Source organism: Prinia subflava, chromosome Z (assembly GCF_021018805.1).
Source record: "Prinia subflava isolate CZ2003 ecotype Zambia chromosome Z, Cam_Psub_1.2, whole genome shotgun sequence".
NCBI lineage: Eukaryota > Metazoa > Chordata > Aves > Passeriformes > Cisticolidae > Prinia > Prinia subflava.
Genome location: NC_086283.1, coordinates 21,932,012 through 21,950,298, shown reverse-complemented (window position 1 = coordinate 21,950,298; position 18,287 = coordinate 21,932,012). Strand labels below are relative to the sequence as shown.

The 18,287-nt window shown below is 47.0% G+C and overlaps 1 protein-coding gene across 1 annotated transcript; it reads left to right on the top strand.

Moving 5' to 3' along the window:
• Positions 1–6,095: 6,095 nt before the first annotated feature.
• LOC134563589 (putative P2Y purinoceptor 10) lies at positions 6,096–16,192 on the top strand. The gene is made up of 2 exons (XM_063421628.1): positions 6,096–6,595; positions 11,775–16,192. Exon 2 carries the CDS (start codon positions 11,777–11,779, stop codon positions 12,797–12,799), a length of 1,023 nt encoding a protein of 340 aa, XP_063277698.1. The 5' UTR covers positions 6,096–6,595; positions 11,775–11,776; the 3' UTR covers positions 12,800–16,192.
• The last annotated feature ends 2,095 nt before the right edge of the window (positions 16,193–18,287 follow it).

The following is an 18,287-nucleotide window of genomic DNA, read 5'->3' as shown; positions in this document are numbered from 1 at the left end:
TGCAAATTGTTTTGGGATGTGACTGCAGGAAATGTCCCTAAAAAAATGGGATTTTGCTAGTTAAGTTTTGGATTTCACCCCAGTAAAGTTGTGGTACTGGTTCAAGGGGAATGGAACTAGAAGTTGTGCTTTCCCTCTCTGAGTACAGCTGGAATATGGTAAAAAATCAATTTAAACTGACACAAAGGCAGCAAATATTCCTTCTCCCAACTTCTGAATCTGAGGGTACACGGTTAGAAACATCCATTTAGAGTAAAACCCTTATAGCAACTGATACCTTTTGTTCAGAAATACTATCCAAGGAACTGGTAGGTTGATGCAATCCATCTTATGGATAGAAAATGAAATGAAAAAGCAAAACATTAAGGAAAAACATTGGAGAACTAAGGTGTAGCTTAACTGTTGTTTGATCCCAGAATCTGGAGGATTCTTCCTGCAAGACTGGGGTGCTGCCAACACAGCTTAGATATGATTGTGCTGCATTTCTTCCCCAGGTGTCAGAGAAAACGGAGGAGTGAAAGACAGATTTGAAAGAGAAAATAGAAACAAGGAGTGAACCTAAACACAGAGCTACTGGAGAAACCGTCAAAACAAGAAGCAAAATCCAACAGGGCCAATGAATTTTGGCTGCCAAGGAAATATTGACTCCTCTATCCAAAGAAATGCTTGTAAGAGTGAAGGCTTACTCATCTTTTCCAACACTCAGCTGGATTTACGTCTTTGTGGGATGTGAGCAAAGGACAGCCCTCTCCAAGATGGGAAGGAGGCTCCAGGAGCTGCTGGCTCCTGCTCTGTTCCTCCCACCAGCTCCAGGAGACAAATCCACTTTGAGGGACGACACAGCTCCTTCCCAGGACTCCTTTGCTGTTGCTGAGAACTTGCTGAACTGAAGGTCTTCAGTTTTGGCTCTGGAGGGCAAAAAGTTGGAGTTTGTGACTGGTGGGGTTCAGCTTCAGCAGAACCCATGCACATCCAGGCCCTTGGAGCAGGACTAAGGACTGACAAAAGATCTTTATAAGCCAAAAAGCCCCCCAAACAGATGATGCCGAGCTAATGTTTCTCAGGAAGAGCTAAAATCAAGCTGTTCCATCAACACCTGCACATATCACTGCATCTCTGCTGTTGGGCGGGGAAATGAAACCAGCTCCCAAGAATTTGTCGTGCTCGTTTAGAATTGTGAGAAGCAGTGATAGAGCAAAACTATTTCATGCGTTTTCATTATTCCAATCAGCCAGTGATATCTGGGCTGTAGCTGTTGCGATTTGTACATGCTGCCAGTATTTCTAATACTATTGAAATGATAAAATATCTCATGAGGCTGTTTTCTCCCAGGAATCATTTTCCTTGGAGTCCTTCCCCAGCCAGGACCACACAGAGCAGACCTGAGACACAGCTGCTGCTGTTGATTTCTTGCTGTCAGTTGTTGTGGGTGTAGAATTACTTTTTTTTCTCTGACCAGATTTATATCTTAGGCCCAGGCCTAAGCCTGTGTTCATGTTTGTAACTCCCCTCACACATGTCCTGCATGGCATCAGACACCTTCCAAATCCAGGTAGCACAGGAATTTGAGCAACGTAGTCCAGGTGGACATCTGGAAGGGTTCCCTGCCCATTGCAGAGGGTTGGAATGATACGAGATTTAAGGTCTCCTCCAGTCCAAACAGTCCTGTGATTCCATGAATAACCTGACAAGAGTGAGTACAGCCTGGAAACTCCAGGGATGGGGCAGCCACAGCTTCTCTGGGCACCCTGGGCCAGGGCCTCCCCAACCACACAGGGAAGGATTTCTTCCCAATATCTCATCTAAAAGTCTCCTAATTTTTAAATGCAATCAAGTTCTCTCTTTGCTGGAGTCTTTGGTGTTCCCAGATGAAGTGAAAGGGGAACCAGAGCCTCATGAAGAAAATGTGAAGAAGAACATGACTGGGCTTGATCATATTTGTTGGGAGGGGGTTTTCCAGTCTCAGGAATTCCCCATGAACTTAATTTAGTTTGTCTTCAGTTCTCATGGAAATTCTCACCCTTCTCTTTGCAGCCTTCATGGGGAGGCTGCACCAGTGTCACAGACGATATTTGGGACATTGGCTTTTGGATCATGGAATCCCAGGATGGTTTGGGACGTGTCCAAGTTCATATCATAACTCTCGGACTTGTCCTGCCTCTACAGAGGGGCAAGGCCACCTGTGGGTGAGAGATGACAGAATTCCAGGAGGTAATTCGAGGCTGAGTTGGTTCCCTGAGGCTGATGTTCCAACACTTCCAGCTCTTTTTGCTGGAAGCTCTAAACTAACAAATGATAACCTTTACATTTAGCTGGATCTCACCAGATTGTGCTGGTGAGTCTCCCCAGGGAAATCTAGAGTATTGGCTTTAGCATAAAGCTCCAGAAGGAACACAAACAATGCACTCAATTCCTGTGCACGTAAGGAAAAGAAATTTCATGTGCCAGCCTGTGGCAGCTGCTCCAGGGTAACTCATCACTACAAAGACTCCCTTGGAAACAGAACTTTTGCAAAGAAATTAAACTGAGCCAATAAATTAAAACCACCACAGGCAAAACTAAGAGTTCATTTTCCTCTCCAGTTCCCTCTCCATCAAAATTTTCTTTTATCCCCTCCAAAAAGGCTGCTGGAATCTGTCTGTCAAGGGATTCTGAGCTGCAAGGGATGAAGGGGAAGTTTCAGCAAAGAAAACCAATGACCATTTTTAGCATCAGCTGCATGGAAAATACTTCTCAGAGGCGCTGGTTGGTTAGAGGGGAAGACACATTTTCTCCTTTTTAGTTCCTGCTATAAATCAGAATTTGGGAAGTAAATGACTCTGACAAATGGGTCTGATGGGCAAATCCTTGCGGCTGGTGCTGGCAGACCCTGGATCTCTCATTGGACAATCTCCTCAGACTCTCCTCCAGCTCCAGGGACTCATGGAGCTCAGCTGCTCTGAATAAAATCTGGGGCGAGCTTCCAAGGGTTTGGGCACCAGCATTCTAGGATCTCCTTTCTCTTTCTGCTGTCAGGGAGAAATATTTTTGTTCCTGTAGAAACCCTTGGTGCGGACGTTTCCAGCTCGTTACTAATCCCCAGTTCCAAGCGCCCACGGAAGAGAGCGGCTGTCGTGGGACACAGGGATGGGCTGAGACAGAGCTACCGGGCAGCTCTGTTAGGAAAAGCTGCTGTTCTGAATTAAAAATCAATTTATTTGGAACAGAATCAGCCTCTTTTCTGGACAGGAGGAGCGTGTGTGTCTGTACTGGGGGCAGAGGAAATCGTTAACGATGTGAGTTAACGATGTGGTGCAATTGTAGCTCTGTAACAGCAGAGAGAGGCACTAATGAGCAATGATATTTCAGTGGCCAGAAAATGCAGGTAATTAGTTATTTCTCACAGAACACCCCGTTCTGACTTTTTCCATGTGCTTCCTGCTCTTTTTTTTTTTTTTTTTTTTTTTTTTGCAAGGGAAAATATTATTGTCAGCTTGAGGCTCAAAACCAGAAATTAAAGGGAAGGATTTTGAAATGTTTGTCATTCTCTGTTCCTCTTCCTGTCATCTGACATATTAGAGTAAACAACACTGTTATGTAATTTAACCTCCATATGTACATTTCGCTCTCCTTTAAATAATCCTTTAAATTCTCCATGGGAAGAATCACTGAATCAGGATACAATTATTTATTTTCTCCTTCTCAGACTACAACTTATGACCAAACGTTGATAAATTTCTTGGTGTGATCTTTTGTTGAATATCTGCTTTTCCACACTCCCAAGGCTTGATGTGACAGCAAAAAAAAAAAAATTGACATGAAATGCAAATCTTTATGTTATTTATTGGCCAATATTATTATTATTTATTGGATGCCCTGTCCTTGGAAGTGACCAAGGCCAGGTTAAATGGGGCTTGGAGCAACTTGGGAGAGTGGAAGGTGTCCCTGCCCATGGAAGGGGGTGGACCTGAATGGACTTTGAGGTAAATTCCCATCCAAATATCCTGCAATGCTGTGATTTTAGAAAAAAATTAATAATTATGCATTATTGTGAATATCGCTATATTAATAATACTAGACAATGTATTATATTAATGTTTTCTATATACCAAATAATAAATTTTCATAAATTACATGCTATCTCAATAATTTAGAAATGCAATTGCTTTTTCTCTGGGTCTCACTGAAGGGCTGTAATTTGCTATATGGAAGGCTTTTTTCCTTATTTGATCTCTCCCCTTGTAGATGTGGAAAAACTCTAAAAAACCAGTTACAGTTCTATGGACTAAACCACAAAAAACCACACAGCAGTCACTTAATTTTGGATTTGGGGAAAGAACTTGGAAAGGAAACAGAAGCATGGAAAGGGGATGGAAACTTCTTTCTAGTTGGGATCATTGCACATCAAACCAGCTCCTGAACAACAAACAGGCAAAGCTGGAGCTATTTTTTTGAGTTAAAACCATGGTATTGCTCAGTTATCTGTCACATGATGATGGCACTGGAGTTCAGGTGGCCTTGCAGGATCCAAGCTGTCCTTTAATCCAGGTAATTATGGTAATGAATTTTTCTGGGAAGCCATAGCCAAGAGGAGGAAGAGCCTTACGCTGCACAAACCAAAGTTTTACCCTCATCATGAGGGCAAAGAGCTCTGTAGGGAAATCCCATCATACCCAGCATAACTGTCTGCAAAATCTCCGGCCAGTTCTGGTTTATCAGCAGAAAAAGCCACTTCCTGAGCCCTTGTCTGCAGGGTAACTGATAAACCACCCCAGTAAACAGGGCTCAGATCCTCTGCAACTGCACTTACTTAAGAAAGAAGACATTCAGCAGGACATTCTGCAGGTGCAATGGGTTGTGCTTTTAAATTTCCTACGTGGTCCTAAACCTCTCATGTAACAACCTGCTCCAAACCAGAGAAAGGTACGGCCACAGGGAAAGGCAGGAACAGCAGCTGCATCTTTTCCCTCTCCATTTTTTTACAAGGATTGTGGCTTTTTCTCGCTCAAGCCTGTCCTAGATGGGGGTTCATGCAGAGGAGAGCATCTGCACAAGAGCTGATAATGAGGGTGGTGGAGCGCTGGCATAGGGTGCCCACAGAAGCTGTGTCTTTCCCTGGATCCCTGGAAGTGCCCATGGCCAGGCTGGATAGGGCTTAGAGCACCCTGGGATGGTGGAAGATGTCCTTGCCCATGGCAGGGGGTGGAACAAGATAAGCTTTAAACTCCTTTCCATTCCAAACCATGCCATGATTCTGTGATTCTATGAATGTTTGTTTTCCACAGATGCTGGCGAGGTCAGTCAGGGAACTGCTGTTCCCAAATTCTCAGCTTGCCGGGCTGCAGAGTGCAGTGATTTTATGTGAAAGACAATTTTGTGATTGGATAAATTCCAACAAATATGTTTCCATTGCTGAGGAAAAAAAAAACAAAACCAGCTAAACAGGATGTGCTGATAAACACTGCAGCACTGGCCAAAACCTCACTATTGCTTTTCACAAGGTCCATATAAATAATTTTAAAATAAACACCTGGCAAGGTCCCAACTTCTGCCAACCTCCTTTGACAGCTGATGGAAACGAGACCATCTGGAAAGCACAGCACAACATTTTAAAGGGTGCTCATGTGGAATTATCTGAATGAGAGACATCCTTTTTGGATTTCTGAGGTTTCTGAGCTGTCAGACATCAACACTTACATTGTCCCCATGTCAGGTAGGAGCTGCTGTGATGCTTGACTTCACACTCTCAAACCATAACAGAGTAGAGCTCAACTGGTGAGGACAAGGACAGTCAAGTGGTGAGAGCCAAACCCCAGAGAGGCAAAGCAGGGCAGATTGCTGGTGGCTTTCTGAAAATCCACAGATACTCCAAGGGGGTAAAGCTGTAGCCCCAGCTGTGTATTTATCTCGTGGGATAAGGTGAGGCTAGATCTGTGCCCGTTCCTTGAAGCAAGGTCAGAAGTGTCACCCTTGGGCATTGCTAGCAGGGAGATCCAGCAAGTGTAAATTGAGTTGGGGACTTATTTAGCTCAGGAGAAATGTCAGGCAAGGCTCACACTGTGCTATAAAAAGCTATTGGGAAGTTAGACCTCATCCACAGGAGGACTGAGCTCGAACAGAGCACCCAGCAGGTCCTCAGCCCCAGGGGCAGGAGGGGACAGCAAGGCTGAGCTGCCAGGCAGGAGCAGACAGAAAGCTTGGGAGCATATTCATGGTCTGCTCGGAGCTGTGCTTGGAGAGAAAGAAGAATTGGAGAGGAGGAAGGGTTGGAGAGGACAAAGAGTTGGAGAGGCCAAAGAGTTGGAGAGGAGGAAGGGGTGTCCTGCACCCAAATCCACTTGGAATCTTACCAGTGGGTGCTGAGCCAACCTGGCAGAGCCCAGGGCAGAAAACACCTGGGACAAAGACACGTAACCCCACTTTGGGGACCTGACCAGGACTGAGCTGGCAGGACTGGGAGCAGGGCTGGAGCCACAGCTGAGCACCAGCAAAAGCAGCACCTTTGTGGTATCTCATGATGTCACCCAGGTCCTTTGCTTGTGTAAACAGTGGTGTAGGAGACATTCCACTTCCTCCTGAGCACTCGACTGCGCTGAGCACGGCTCTGCCTGCCAAGGTAAGGCTGCTTTAAACCCTCTCCTTGGGATCTAGAACCGCACCCATGCTGCTTCCTGCAGAAAAGTCCCTTTCCTCGGGCTTTTCCTTAGGGGGTGGCTCTTGCCAGGAGGAGATTTGTGGCACTTGGAGCCCTGCAGCAGCAGCAGCCGCTGCTCTCCTTGTGTGCCAATGCTCTGGGTGAACACATGGAGGAGTTCAAACAGGGGCCGCTGCGCCCGCAAAAACAAAAGTCCGGCATGGGCAAGTAGCAGTGCTCCAACTGTTCTCCAGTGTCATTAACAGGGATAATTTCTGTCTCTTGCCTGATTCCTCCAGGAATATGTTTTATTTTAAAGTCATACTTGACAGTAAGGGTAACATGCAAATCTGGTTTTCTTCCAACGGGGATTTATATTGCCATAAAATAAAATCCACACCCTGCCTATCTTTGTGCCATCTAAGGCTCTGTGAGTGAGCAGCAGCAGGAGGAAATTAATAATATTGAGGGGACACAAGATGACAAAAATAGCAGGATTGCATGGACCTGCTTTTGGTAATGAGAATCCCAAGGTGGTTTTAATTCCCAATTCAGACTGCAGTCACTGCTCTGGATTAAAACTTGACTTCACGGGCTGAAGCTTTTAAACTTCGTGGGCTGAAGGTTTTAAACTTAACTTTGTGGGCTGAAGGTTTTAAACCTAACTTCGTGAGCTGAAGCTTTTAAACGTGACTTCATGGTCTGCAGGGGTCCAGCTGAACTTTGCAAAAGGTTCTCTTCTGCTGGCTTTGCTTTCACCCGCACCAGCAGCTCAGCTCTGCTGGGAGCCCAGCAAACAGTCCACACTGTGGTCACAGACAGGATTTAGAGTGGGTGGCCCATGAATATGAGATTTCTGTGAGTGGGTCAAGAGAGAATCTCATGAAAGGTGAGTCAGGATGTCAGGATCTGCAGGAGGGGATTCCTCAGCAGGCTGGAGCAGGAGCTGTGAGGGGACAGGGGGGTGTATTTTTGGCGTCAAGTAAAAGTGCTGGGGCTTTAGCTCCAGTGCAAACATTATCAGCCGTGGGAATTCCACCCATGAGGGAAGTGCATCTGTACGATAGCCCTTGCCCAGCCTGGAGCCAGCATCCTGAGGGGGCTGTTAATTCCTCTGCTGGAGATGCAGGAAGTAGTTCCATCAATGCTGCAAAACGAAAACACAGCAGACAGCCCAGACGTGCTCCTTTTCTGTGAAAGAGAACCAAAAAAAGCACCTTTAACTGTAGAATGTTCCATTTTGAGTGCAGAGGTTTCACTCTGGTGTCATGGCCACACACTGAGGGCAGAGCGTGAAGATGTTTGTGCCCTGATCAAACCAATTAACCTGGCTCTGATAGGCACCTCAGACAGATCCAGGACTCTGGAATGACATCCCTGTGCTTCTCAGCCTATCCAGAAGACCATCTTTTGCCTAGGAATCCTATGCTTAGCTTCCAAAGCTCCAGCAATAACATGCTCACTTCTTATATCCTTATTGCAACAGCGTCAGGGATACAGAATCTCACAAAAATGTAAAAAATAGTGGTTGGATCTCAGTGTGTTTATTTGATACTGTTTTAAAAAAAAAAAATTATATTCTGAAAGCAATGTTGCAGTGAGAGCCACCTCTACAAGATGTAAATGAGCACTTATAAAATCTACTGGAGATTTCAGTCTTCTGCAGGCTCTGCTGCACACCCACCACTCAGTGAAGGACTTTGGAGATGTAATTTTAGGGCCCTCAGTGGTATCTCAAGTGTCTGATTTGGGGCACAAGTGAGAAGACAAGGGGTGGGTGTGGCATTAAGCCTCATTCTGAGCCAAAGTGAGAGGGAAGGCAGAAATGCAGTAATTTTGTGGTGTCCTATGCGTGTCTGGGTGCATTTTGATTAAAGAGATAGTTTAATCTCATTACGTTTTTATGGTTTTGTTATGAAATCCTTCATCTTCAGAAAGAGCCCTGCTGATGAACCAGCAGACACCACCCCATGCATATTAATTGTGGCAATGTGTTAATTGTGTGTACTGCCAGCCAGGTCATCCTGCTCAGACCCTGAGCTCCCTGAATGTAACGAGGGATTTTTCTGACTCCAGAGCATCCACCTCCTGTTCCCAGTGTCTGAGTTAGATCTGCTGGGGTGGTGGGGCTGGGACATCACTTGCAGGATGGGTTTTATAACCTCTTGGCTCCAAGGTTCACCACAGCTCCATGATCTTCATCAAAGTGCAGCTTTTCAGGACTCTACTACCTGCAAATTGAATCACAGAATCATTTAGGCTGGAAAATACCTCTGAAGACCATCAGAAAACATACCACCAACCAGGCCCACTCCTGGGAGTAACTTTTTCCCTAATATCAGTTATTCGGCAACACTGGATATTTTCAGTTTGGGATCTTCCTAAATGATGGCAAGGTGGACTTATGAGAGCTCCCTTTGTTGCCACTCAGACAACACTTGGGGGTGAGAAAAATAGCTTAAAGAGAGCCAAGAAGTGAAACTTGGATGAACTCTGACACCTTGTGGACAATTAGCAGATGAAGGTGATGGATGAGGGGGAAGCTCTCCATGCTCTGGGCTCCCCCAGGGCCTTGGGCTCCTGCCTGGGCAGGGTTTGTCCCACCAGAGAGCCAAGCTGAGCTCTGGGATGGAGTGTGTGCCCTCAGCATCACCCTGGACATGGCAGTTTGCCCTACAACTTCTGGTCAGAGCCCAGTTTGAGTCAGCAGACCTTCACCTCATCGCCCCAGTTGTCCTTAGTCACATGAGAGTTAAGTCACAGAATCACAGAATGTTCTGGGTTAGAGAGGACTAAATAAGGCCTTGCTGTATTTAAGGACCTTGACAAGCAAACTGGCAGCTGTCACTCATTGGACTGAAGAACAAGCACACGCTGGCTAGCATTTAATTAGATAATTAATTGTAAAAGTGTCTTTAAAATACAACAGTTTGCAGATGTACCTGATTCTGTGTGTTTTTAATGGCAATCCACCAGCTGTGTCTGGAGGAGCAGCAGGCAGGCCTTCCAGCTTTGATATCTAAGGAAAACCAGGCACATGAGCACTAGGAAAATGGTTTCTTTGCAAATGGAGGGGTGACCTAAAGGCACAGAAGGTGCAGTGGGCAGTGCTTTTACCAGAGACAAGGCCATGGCCAGCTGAACAACAGCTGGAAAGGGATGAAACCTTCCGAGCAGCAGAAATTCACAGCTCTCCCACATGGGATGTAACCCACATCCGCCACTCCGAGGGGAGGAACACCCCCATGCTCAGCTCCAGTCCCTGTTCACTCCCTGTCCTGACAACACCAGGAGGGAGAGCAGCAGGCCTCCATTGCTGCTTCCCAGGGGAGATAAATCCATGAGGCAGACAAATCTTTCTTCTGTGTTTCTGTCACAGTCTGAGCCTCTTCCCTCCGCATGGCCCTGCTTTGGCCTCATGGCAGGAGCAAGGCCGTGGTGTCCTGGGATGGGGCTGCTGGGGAACAGGGAGCAGGGCATCCTGGCCCAGAGCTGTGTGTGGTGAGGGGCACTGGCAGGGAGCGGGAGGGACAAAAGCAGCTCCGAGCAGCTCCTGGGATCCAACACCTCGGTGAAGGAAGGGGACGAGCCAGAGAGCTTCCCAAAGGCAGCACTTCCCTGATGCTCACAGCAGCTGGAGCTGCTAAAGCTGAGCCTGCTGCAAGACATAAACACACAGACCTTGCTTTTTGAGGGCTGTGGGAACGTGGAAGAGAAACTGAGAAAGAAGCACAAGTATCTGTTTGGGGAGCCTGTAGGAGCAGAATCACAAGGCCCTGCTCACTGCCCATGTCCCATGTGGGACCTCGCCATGTCTGGGCACTTTGGGGGCTGAATCCCAACCCTTCCCGGAGCAGCATCTGGATGAGCTGCCACATGTAAGCACCACAATGATTAAGAGGCTGAAAAGCCAGCCAGTTGTGCTCTGTGCCACAGAGAGCTCTAAACTCAACTCTTTTGGTAACACGAAGGAAAAAGCTTTAGTAACTAGAGTAGGAGTTACTAATTTCTACCTACAGAGACAGTGTTTCTGGCAAATGCCCCTTTTGCAGGAAATGAGTCAGAGGAGTGAATCAGTGTCTGCAGTGCCACATGAAGCTGATTTTCAGCTTTAACCATTATATTCAACATGGGAAGGAATCACTGGAATGAGAATTATAACCCTGGGAGGAAACCCCCAATAAACCTGTGTTTATTGCCTGTGTTGCCTGTGTTGACTCACTGAGGACAAGTTACCAACTTACTGGTCCTAGCTACAAAAGCTGGCAAGAGAAAGATGCCCCAACAGTTCAACACGTGGCATTTTGCTGATGGCCAAGAGGCAGAAATTGGCAGCACTTAAAAAGTAAAATTATCTGATGGAAAAAAGAGTCAGACTGAGGCTGCCATGGTGATGAGAAATAGAAGCTGGTGGCGTGACCAGGTCTCCTGTGTGTTCCATCAGCTTAAATACATTAACAGACAAGTTCAGGAGCACTGACTGTGTTCACAACAGTCAGATTTTCCAAGCCTACTCCCTGCCACTCTTTTGCATGGGATTTGTGCCCGTAATGCCAGAGAAAGTGGGTCTGTGAGGTCCTCTGAGGGGCTCAGGAGGCCTGTCACCCACATAATGCCCAACACAACCCAACATATCCCTGGAAGCTATCAAGGTCAGGTTGGAGAGGGCTTGGAGAAGCCTGGGATAGTGGAAGGTGTCCCTGCCCATGGCAGGGGTGGCATTGGGTGGGCTTTAAGGTCATTCCCAACTCAAATCATTCTATGATCCAGTGCTTGGCACCCACTCTGAGCATTGGACCGTGACTATGATGGAGGCTGGGATATGCCCACCTTTCATCCATGTATTCCTGCCTTGCTCTCAGAGGCCAAACCACAGGAGACCTTGAGGAGATGACCAAAGTATGGGCAGCTTCTTCTGCTGCCCCGTGATCAGTGTGGCATGGCTTCACTTGTGCTCCTGGGACTGACACACTAGGAATGGTCCCCCATGCCTGCGGGAATAGTGGAATCCCTGACAAGGCAGCTCTGAACAAGATTCCAGGATGTTTCATGCAGACCATCTTCCCAAACCTCTGCTTTGTGCTGAACAGCCGAGTGGGAGATGCAGACGTGAGCACTGACACAGTGCCTTTGCCTTCACACCCCATTTTTCTCTCCACAGGAATGACTCACCCACCCTACACCACCACAGCCTCTTCCAGCCATCCAGTCATGACCCAAAGCAACCAGAGCTGCTCCCGTCAGGACATCACCTTCAAGAGCAGTCTCTACGCCACCACCTACACCCTCATCTTCATCCCGGGGCTCCTGGCCAACAGCGCTGCCCTGTGGGTCCTATGCCGGTTCCTCAGCAGGAAGAGCAAAGCCGTCATCTTCATGGTCAACCTGGCTGTGGCTGACCTGGCTCACGTCCTCTCACTGCCCCTGCGCATCTACTACTACATCAACCACACCTGGCCCTTTGGGGATGTCCTGTGCCTGCTGTGCTTCTACCTGAAGTACCTCAACATGTACGCCAGCATCTGCTTCCTCACCTGCATCAGTGTCCAGCGCTACTTCTTCCTGTACCACCCCTTCCGAGCCAAGGGCTGGAAGCGCCGCTACGACGTGGCCATCAGCGCCCTGGTCTGGCTCGTCGTGGGGGCGGCCTGCGTGCCCTTCCCCATCATGAGGAGCCACGGGCTGGGCCCCAACACCACCAGCTGCTTCGCCGACCTGCAGGTGAAGCCGATCGACAGCAAGGTGGGCACGGTGCTGATGACCGGCACCGCCGAGCTCCTGGGCTTCGTGGGCCCGCTGGTCATCATCCTCTTCTGCACGTGGAAAACAAGAGACTCCATCCGGGGCTTCCACGTCCCACCAGAAAACAGTGGGGAGAGGAGGAAGGCCCTCAGGATGGTTTCCATGTGTGCCATTGTGTTCTGTGTGTGTTTTGCTCCCTACCACATCAACTTCTTCTTCTACCTGTTGGTGAAGGAGAATGTCATCACCAACTGCTTCCTGAGCACCATCACGCTCTACACCCAGCCCTTCTGCCTGAGCCTCGCCAGCTTCGACTGCTGCTTGGATCCCATCCTCTATTTCTTCATGACTTCCGAGTTCCAGGAACAGATTTCCAGGCACAGCAGCATGGTCATCCGGAGCCGGCTCATGAGCAAAGAGAGCGCCTCGTCAATGAAGGAGTGACAAGAAAGCCAGTTGGAAAAAAACAAGGTATTTTACATGAAATCTGAGACTGATCTGGGATACTCCATTAACAACTCTTTTGTGGAAGATCCTGCAGGTTTATCCAAGAAACTTTTGTAGCAGTGGAATTTTTTCAGTATATAGAAGATAAAGCCCTGTCTAAGACTGCTGTGTTGGAATCAAGTGAGTCACCCAATTGATGTGACTCTCCCTGACCTGTGCCTCCCCGATCTGGCCTCTCTGGACTATAAAATACACAGGAGGGAGTGAAAAAAATTTTACTGGGAAATGGCGGAAAAGTCCTAGGCATTTACTCTACTTTCCCAGTTGCAGACTCCATGATCAAGCCATAGACAATCACACATTCATACACTGACATCTTCTGAAGGATCTTCTCTGGGAAAACCACACAAGAACCTGGCCAGTAGCAACCAAAGGACATTATGGTTTGTGCAGTGGGGGCTGTGGACAGGTGAAGGTGTGCAGGTGGTTTCCACATGCTCCTAGTTTTGGTGCATCCCACTGGTCACCCGTGACCTCTACTCCTCCTTTCTGCACCCACACTCCTGTTCTGCTCCTCCTTTCCCTCCTCACCCAGCTCTGTTTGCTCCTTAATTGCTGACACGTCTCATAACTTGCACCTGCAGCTGGTGCAAGACCTTCTGCAAGACAAATTCTCAAACATCCAGAGGCACCTGGAAGCGGCACGTTCCCTTGCTCCAGGTGACTTTCTTCCCCTCCAAGCTGGCAAGCGGGACATGAGACGGTGGCTTTTGCTTTTGGACCCCTTGGGGCAGGACCATGGTGGTCCCGGGGTCAGTGCAGGTGAGTTAGATGGTTCTGGTGCTATCACTCAGGTTCTCACTCCTTTCTCTGTGTGGTCCAGAGGTACCTGAGATGAATCTGCCCCCAAAACCTCAGCTCAACCTGTTAAGTTGATGCATCTTTTAAAAAAGAGAGGAATCCTTGCCAAGGTGATTTCACTGATAGACAAGAAGTTAAGTTCATAAATTACTGTGATTTTTTTTTCTGCCAGGTTCTGTCATGATCCTAATGTTTAAATTTTAGGTAACTATGCAAAGCAGCCACAAGGAAGGATTAATTTATCCCTTATTTTTAATTAGTTACAGCTCTTCAGCTGAATCCACCCACTCTGTAATTTCAAGGGTATCTCACAATACCTGGGGATGGATTTGGCTGAACAGTCACCAATTTATTGCCGTTGGAAATCAGTATATTTTCAAAAGAATGCAAACAATTTGTACAGTCCTGCAACAGTTGCTACAAAACCAGAAGAAATACCAGAAACACTTGCTATGTGTATTTCAACTCCAACCACTCAATTCCACTGAGTTAAAATGTAACTCAGCCAAATATTTCCTGTATATTGTGTTTTCCCACTTCTCTGTTTACAAAAAAAAAAAAAAAAAGAAAAAAGAAAAAAAAAAGAAGAAAAAAAAGAAAAAAAAGGGGAAAAGCCAAGAATTAGGGTTTAAACAACCATTTCCCTCTAAAAGGCAATGACACTGATTAAACACAACAAGTCCTCATAATTCTCCTCCCAGGTGTAGAAGATGATTTTGGGCTGAGTAGGATGCACTGGAGCCTATGGAAATGTTCTCTCTGATGTCACTGACACAATAAATGTTTACGCACTGCAAGGAGTCCCTTCCAAAGGGGTGGATGCTCACGGACAGAGCTGACCTCACACAGTTCAATTATTGTCAGTTCAGCAGTCTCTCATAAGCTACACTCTGTATAAAGTTGTCAGGGAAGGAGACTTCAGTTTCAGTGCTTGTTTTGGGGATTTTTTTATAGACCTTGCTCAGCCTCCACGTGACTAGGAGCTGTTTCCTGTCCCTTCACTTTCGCACCCTTCTCCTTTGATAAGGTGAAAACAAGCTGAGGGCACTTACAGGAATTCTGTAGCTTGCTCTGTGGGTTTTTCTTACCAAGAAGTGATGCTCAAAACAAATAAAAAAATAAAAGCTATTTTGCAAACGTCAGCTAAGTTTTGTAGTTATCATTGGTACCTGGAAAACTGCGAGTGATCAGCTCCTCCTGGGATCAGGGTTCAAGCAAAGGAGAGCAACTTTTATTATTCTTAAACAGATCTGTTGCTTGTTTCCACTCTGGATAGAGGTTATTTATTTAACTTCACACTTCTATTAGATTTAGAAGTATTTTGAGGATGATCTTCCATAAGAAGGTGTCCTAGGTGGTGGAAGATGGATAAGGCATGGGAATACCTGCTCCATCTGCTGAGTGTCCGGGAGTGACAGTGGCTCTGCATGCCCATTCCTTAGGATGGATTTGGTGTCTCCATCAGGGATAACATTCTCCATCTCCATGATAACATCCCCAAGCACCTCAACTCCCCACATTTTCCTGCTGCACTCGCCCTCTGAACTCCCTTAGGTTCCCTAAAATGCTCCTTTTCCAAAATGCTCCTTTTCCAAAATGCTCCTTTTCCACAGCCCCAGTCTGTGAGGAAAGGTCACACACTCAACACTTTCCATCCCGTGGTGCGCAGGGGATCAGATAACTCTGTCTGAAAGTCTCTTCGGGCGTGGGGAAAGTGTCCTGGTTTTGGTTGGGATAGAGCAAACCACCTCTGTGGGGTTCAGTTGCCAGATGGGGTTAAACCACCAGGGAAAGTCAGGGCCAGCCTAGAGAGCAACAGCTCGGAGCAGAGAGAGATCAGGGAAAACTTGCAGTTTTCTGAAAGTCCGAGACGATCCATTTGGCCTCCACAAACCCACACGTGAAATTAGTTCAGGCCTTCCAAAACCTCAGTATGCAACTCAGGAGAAGAAAACAGGCATTCCAGTGAGGAGGAGAGTATTCCAGCTGCCTTCCCAGCTGGCTGGTGCTGGATCTGACCCAGGACCTGGGCTGCAGGGGCTGCTTTGCCTCACACAGTCAGAGGCACAACAAGCCTGGCTCAGGTTCCTGTAATTCACCCCATTTCCTGTGACCAAAAAACATGTTTATTATTCTGACAAGAGGAAACATAATTTCATGGTGTTGCTCCTGGATTATCTCTTGTGCTGGTCCTGCTGCTCAGACTCACGAGTAGAAAAAGACTTTTCCTCCTTCTTGGGCAGACACAAGAAAGCTGTTTTAACAGACATGCCCCAGAAAGACAGAACTGAACCAAATCAAGAGGTTTGGTACAGCTCCACAGGGGTGTGAAAGATGGATCTGAAGGGCTCCTGGCGTTGGAGCATCTCACCCCAAAGGGAATTGCTCAGGATGGAGATGCTGTGAGGTCTCCAAGCCACCTGCACTAGCACAGTGCTTGTCCCCAAGGCATGGCTGTAGGCAAACACATTTCTTTTCCTCTAGAACATGAGCCATTCACCTTTTAGCAAAAGCAAATGTGTTTCTCCGCAGTGCTACCCCATCCTAACCAGGAGCAGATGTCTGGTACCTCCTCTCCTGCTTGAAAGGGCCCTCCCGTGCATGAGAACAAACGTATTTGGAAAAAACTCCTGTGAGATTTAAAGCCTTGCTGCAGCTTCAGGTTCTGAGCTGCAGGATCTTGAAGTACCTCTTGCTTCCCTTAAATGAAATTACCAGCTCTCTGCCCAGAATAAAAACAAAATATGCTGGAAATGCAGGATAATAACTCCACAGTTCAAAAAGATGAAACCACTTCATTGCACTTAAAAGATTTTGGGGATGACTGGTGTGCTTCAACCAAAAATGCTGGGTTTGTGGATTAGACAAAGGCTTAGCCCAAAAAGTAAGGGAGGCATTGACAATTATTTGCTGTAAAATAAATCAGGGCTTCCCAAAGTGCTGTCCCTGCAGAGAGCTCTGTGTGACAGCAAGAAGGACAATGAGCTGGGGGCTCACCCAGCCCCACTCAGCTCCCTGCACAAGGGTGAAGCTGCTTTGTGTGAACAAAACTCCTCCTCCCCCTGCTTTTCATACATCCTTCAGGTGCATCCTGTCAGATATTCTCAATGCTGAGCGCTTGAGAGATGCTGATCATCTGCATTTGGCCCCCTGCCCACAGGATACCAGGCTGGAGGAGAAGAAACCTTTATCTGGAGGCCTTAGATAAAGTCTCACAGTTATTCAAAAAGTTATTTTAAAAGTTCCTTTGTGTCTTCTGCCTTTCAAAGCAGAACACTGCCAAGTGTGAAAGGCACATTAGCATTAGGGATGAGCCAGAGAAACAGAAATGCTAAACAAAAACATGGCTTAAGTGGAAAGGAGAATGGAGAAGTTGATCCAGTTGTGTTGAAGGATGAGGCCTGAGGTTTGTCAATCCCTCAGCTTCTCATGACCAGGAATGTTATGATCTTCTGCAAAAGTCCTCCAAAAAGCCAAGGAGCAGAGGAAGGGCTCAACTTGGTTACAAACCCCTCACTTGGGTCTAACATCCACTGATCTCTCCTTCCCCAGCAGCACAGCTGGAAACAAATACCTAAAAATAGGGCTCAGGGATGGCTGGATACCCTGCTGCAGACACAGAAATAGGATGTCCCAGGCAGGATATCCTGATAAAACAGCCCCTTCACTTTGGGATTAACCTCTGCCCTCTGGAGAGGGATGGGGCACAGTGCCAGCCTCCCTTCTGTGGCCTCTGAACACAGCCCTTCTGGGGCTCCACAAACACATATGTGCTGCTCCTTCTTCCCAGGATCTGCCCCAGCTGCTGGAAGAGATGCACAGGAAGAAAAAGAGGAATGACAAACAGCTCTTGCAGCTCCCAAATCCTCTGAGATGAGAACCATGGGGATTTAGGGTGCCCAGAGAAGCGGGGGCTGCCCCATCCCTGGAAGTGTCCAAGGCTGGACAGAGCTTGGAACAAGCTGGGATAGTGGGAGGTGTCCCTGCCCATGGCAGGGGTGTTGGATTCAGAGAGTTTTAAAGGTCCCCAATCCAAATCACTCTCAGATTCATGATTTCTTGGCACAAGGAGACCTGGCAGCTGAGTGGGTGGCAGAGCTCTGATGCACCCCTGATCCCAGCCCCTGAGCTGGTAACTAAAGTTTATAAGATCTTCCTCCTTTTGTTTCTCTTCCACAGTTCTGTTCTCATTAATTTTGTGAGGTCACAGAACCATTTACAAAAAATAGGGTAAGAATATTTCTATTTTTACATTACCTCCAGAAAGGGAAGGTTGCCAACAGCCAAATTATCTGTACAAGCCCTGGGCTGTGAGCTGTGACCCTGGGTATCAGGTAAAACTGCTCATCTGGAAAAGAGGCAGCTCAGAAGAAGTCACACCATGAAGTTACAGCACTTCTTCAGCCATGCAGAAAGGAGGTCATGCTCAGCAGGCAGAAAAACAGCTGAAAACTCTCTATATATGCATATATAAAAGAAGGGAATTAAACAAGGAAGGGAATTAAAGGAATTAAAGAAGAATATTGGGAATGATGCACATTATGGGTTGTTTAAACAATAGTATTTTGGGAAAATCTCCACCTTAAACCATCACATTATTTCAAGAATAAAGTCCAAACCCTCC

Bases quoted from the DNA above. Each gene is read 5' to 3' on its own strand.
- LOC134563589 (XM_063421628.1), top strand. From the start codon at position 11,777: ATGACTCACCCACCCTACACCACCACAGCCTCTTCCAGCCATCCAGTC.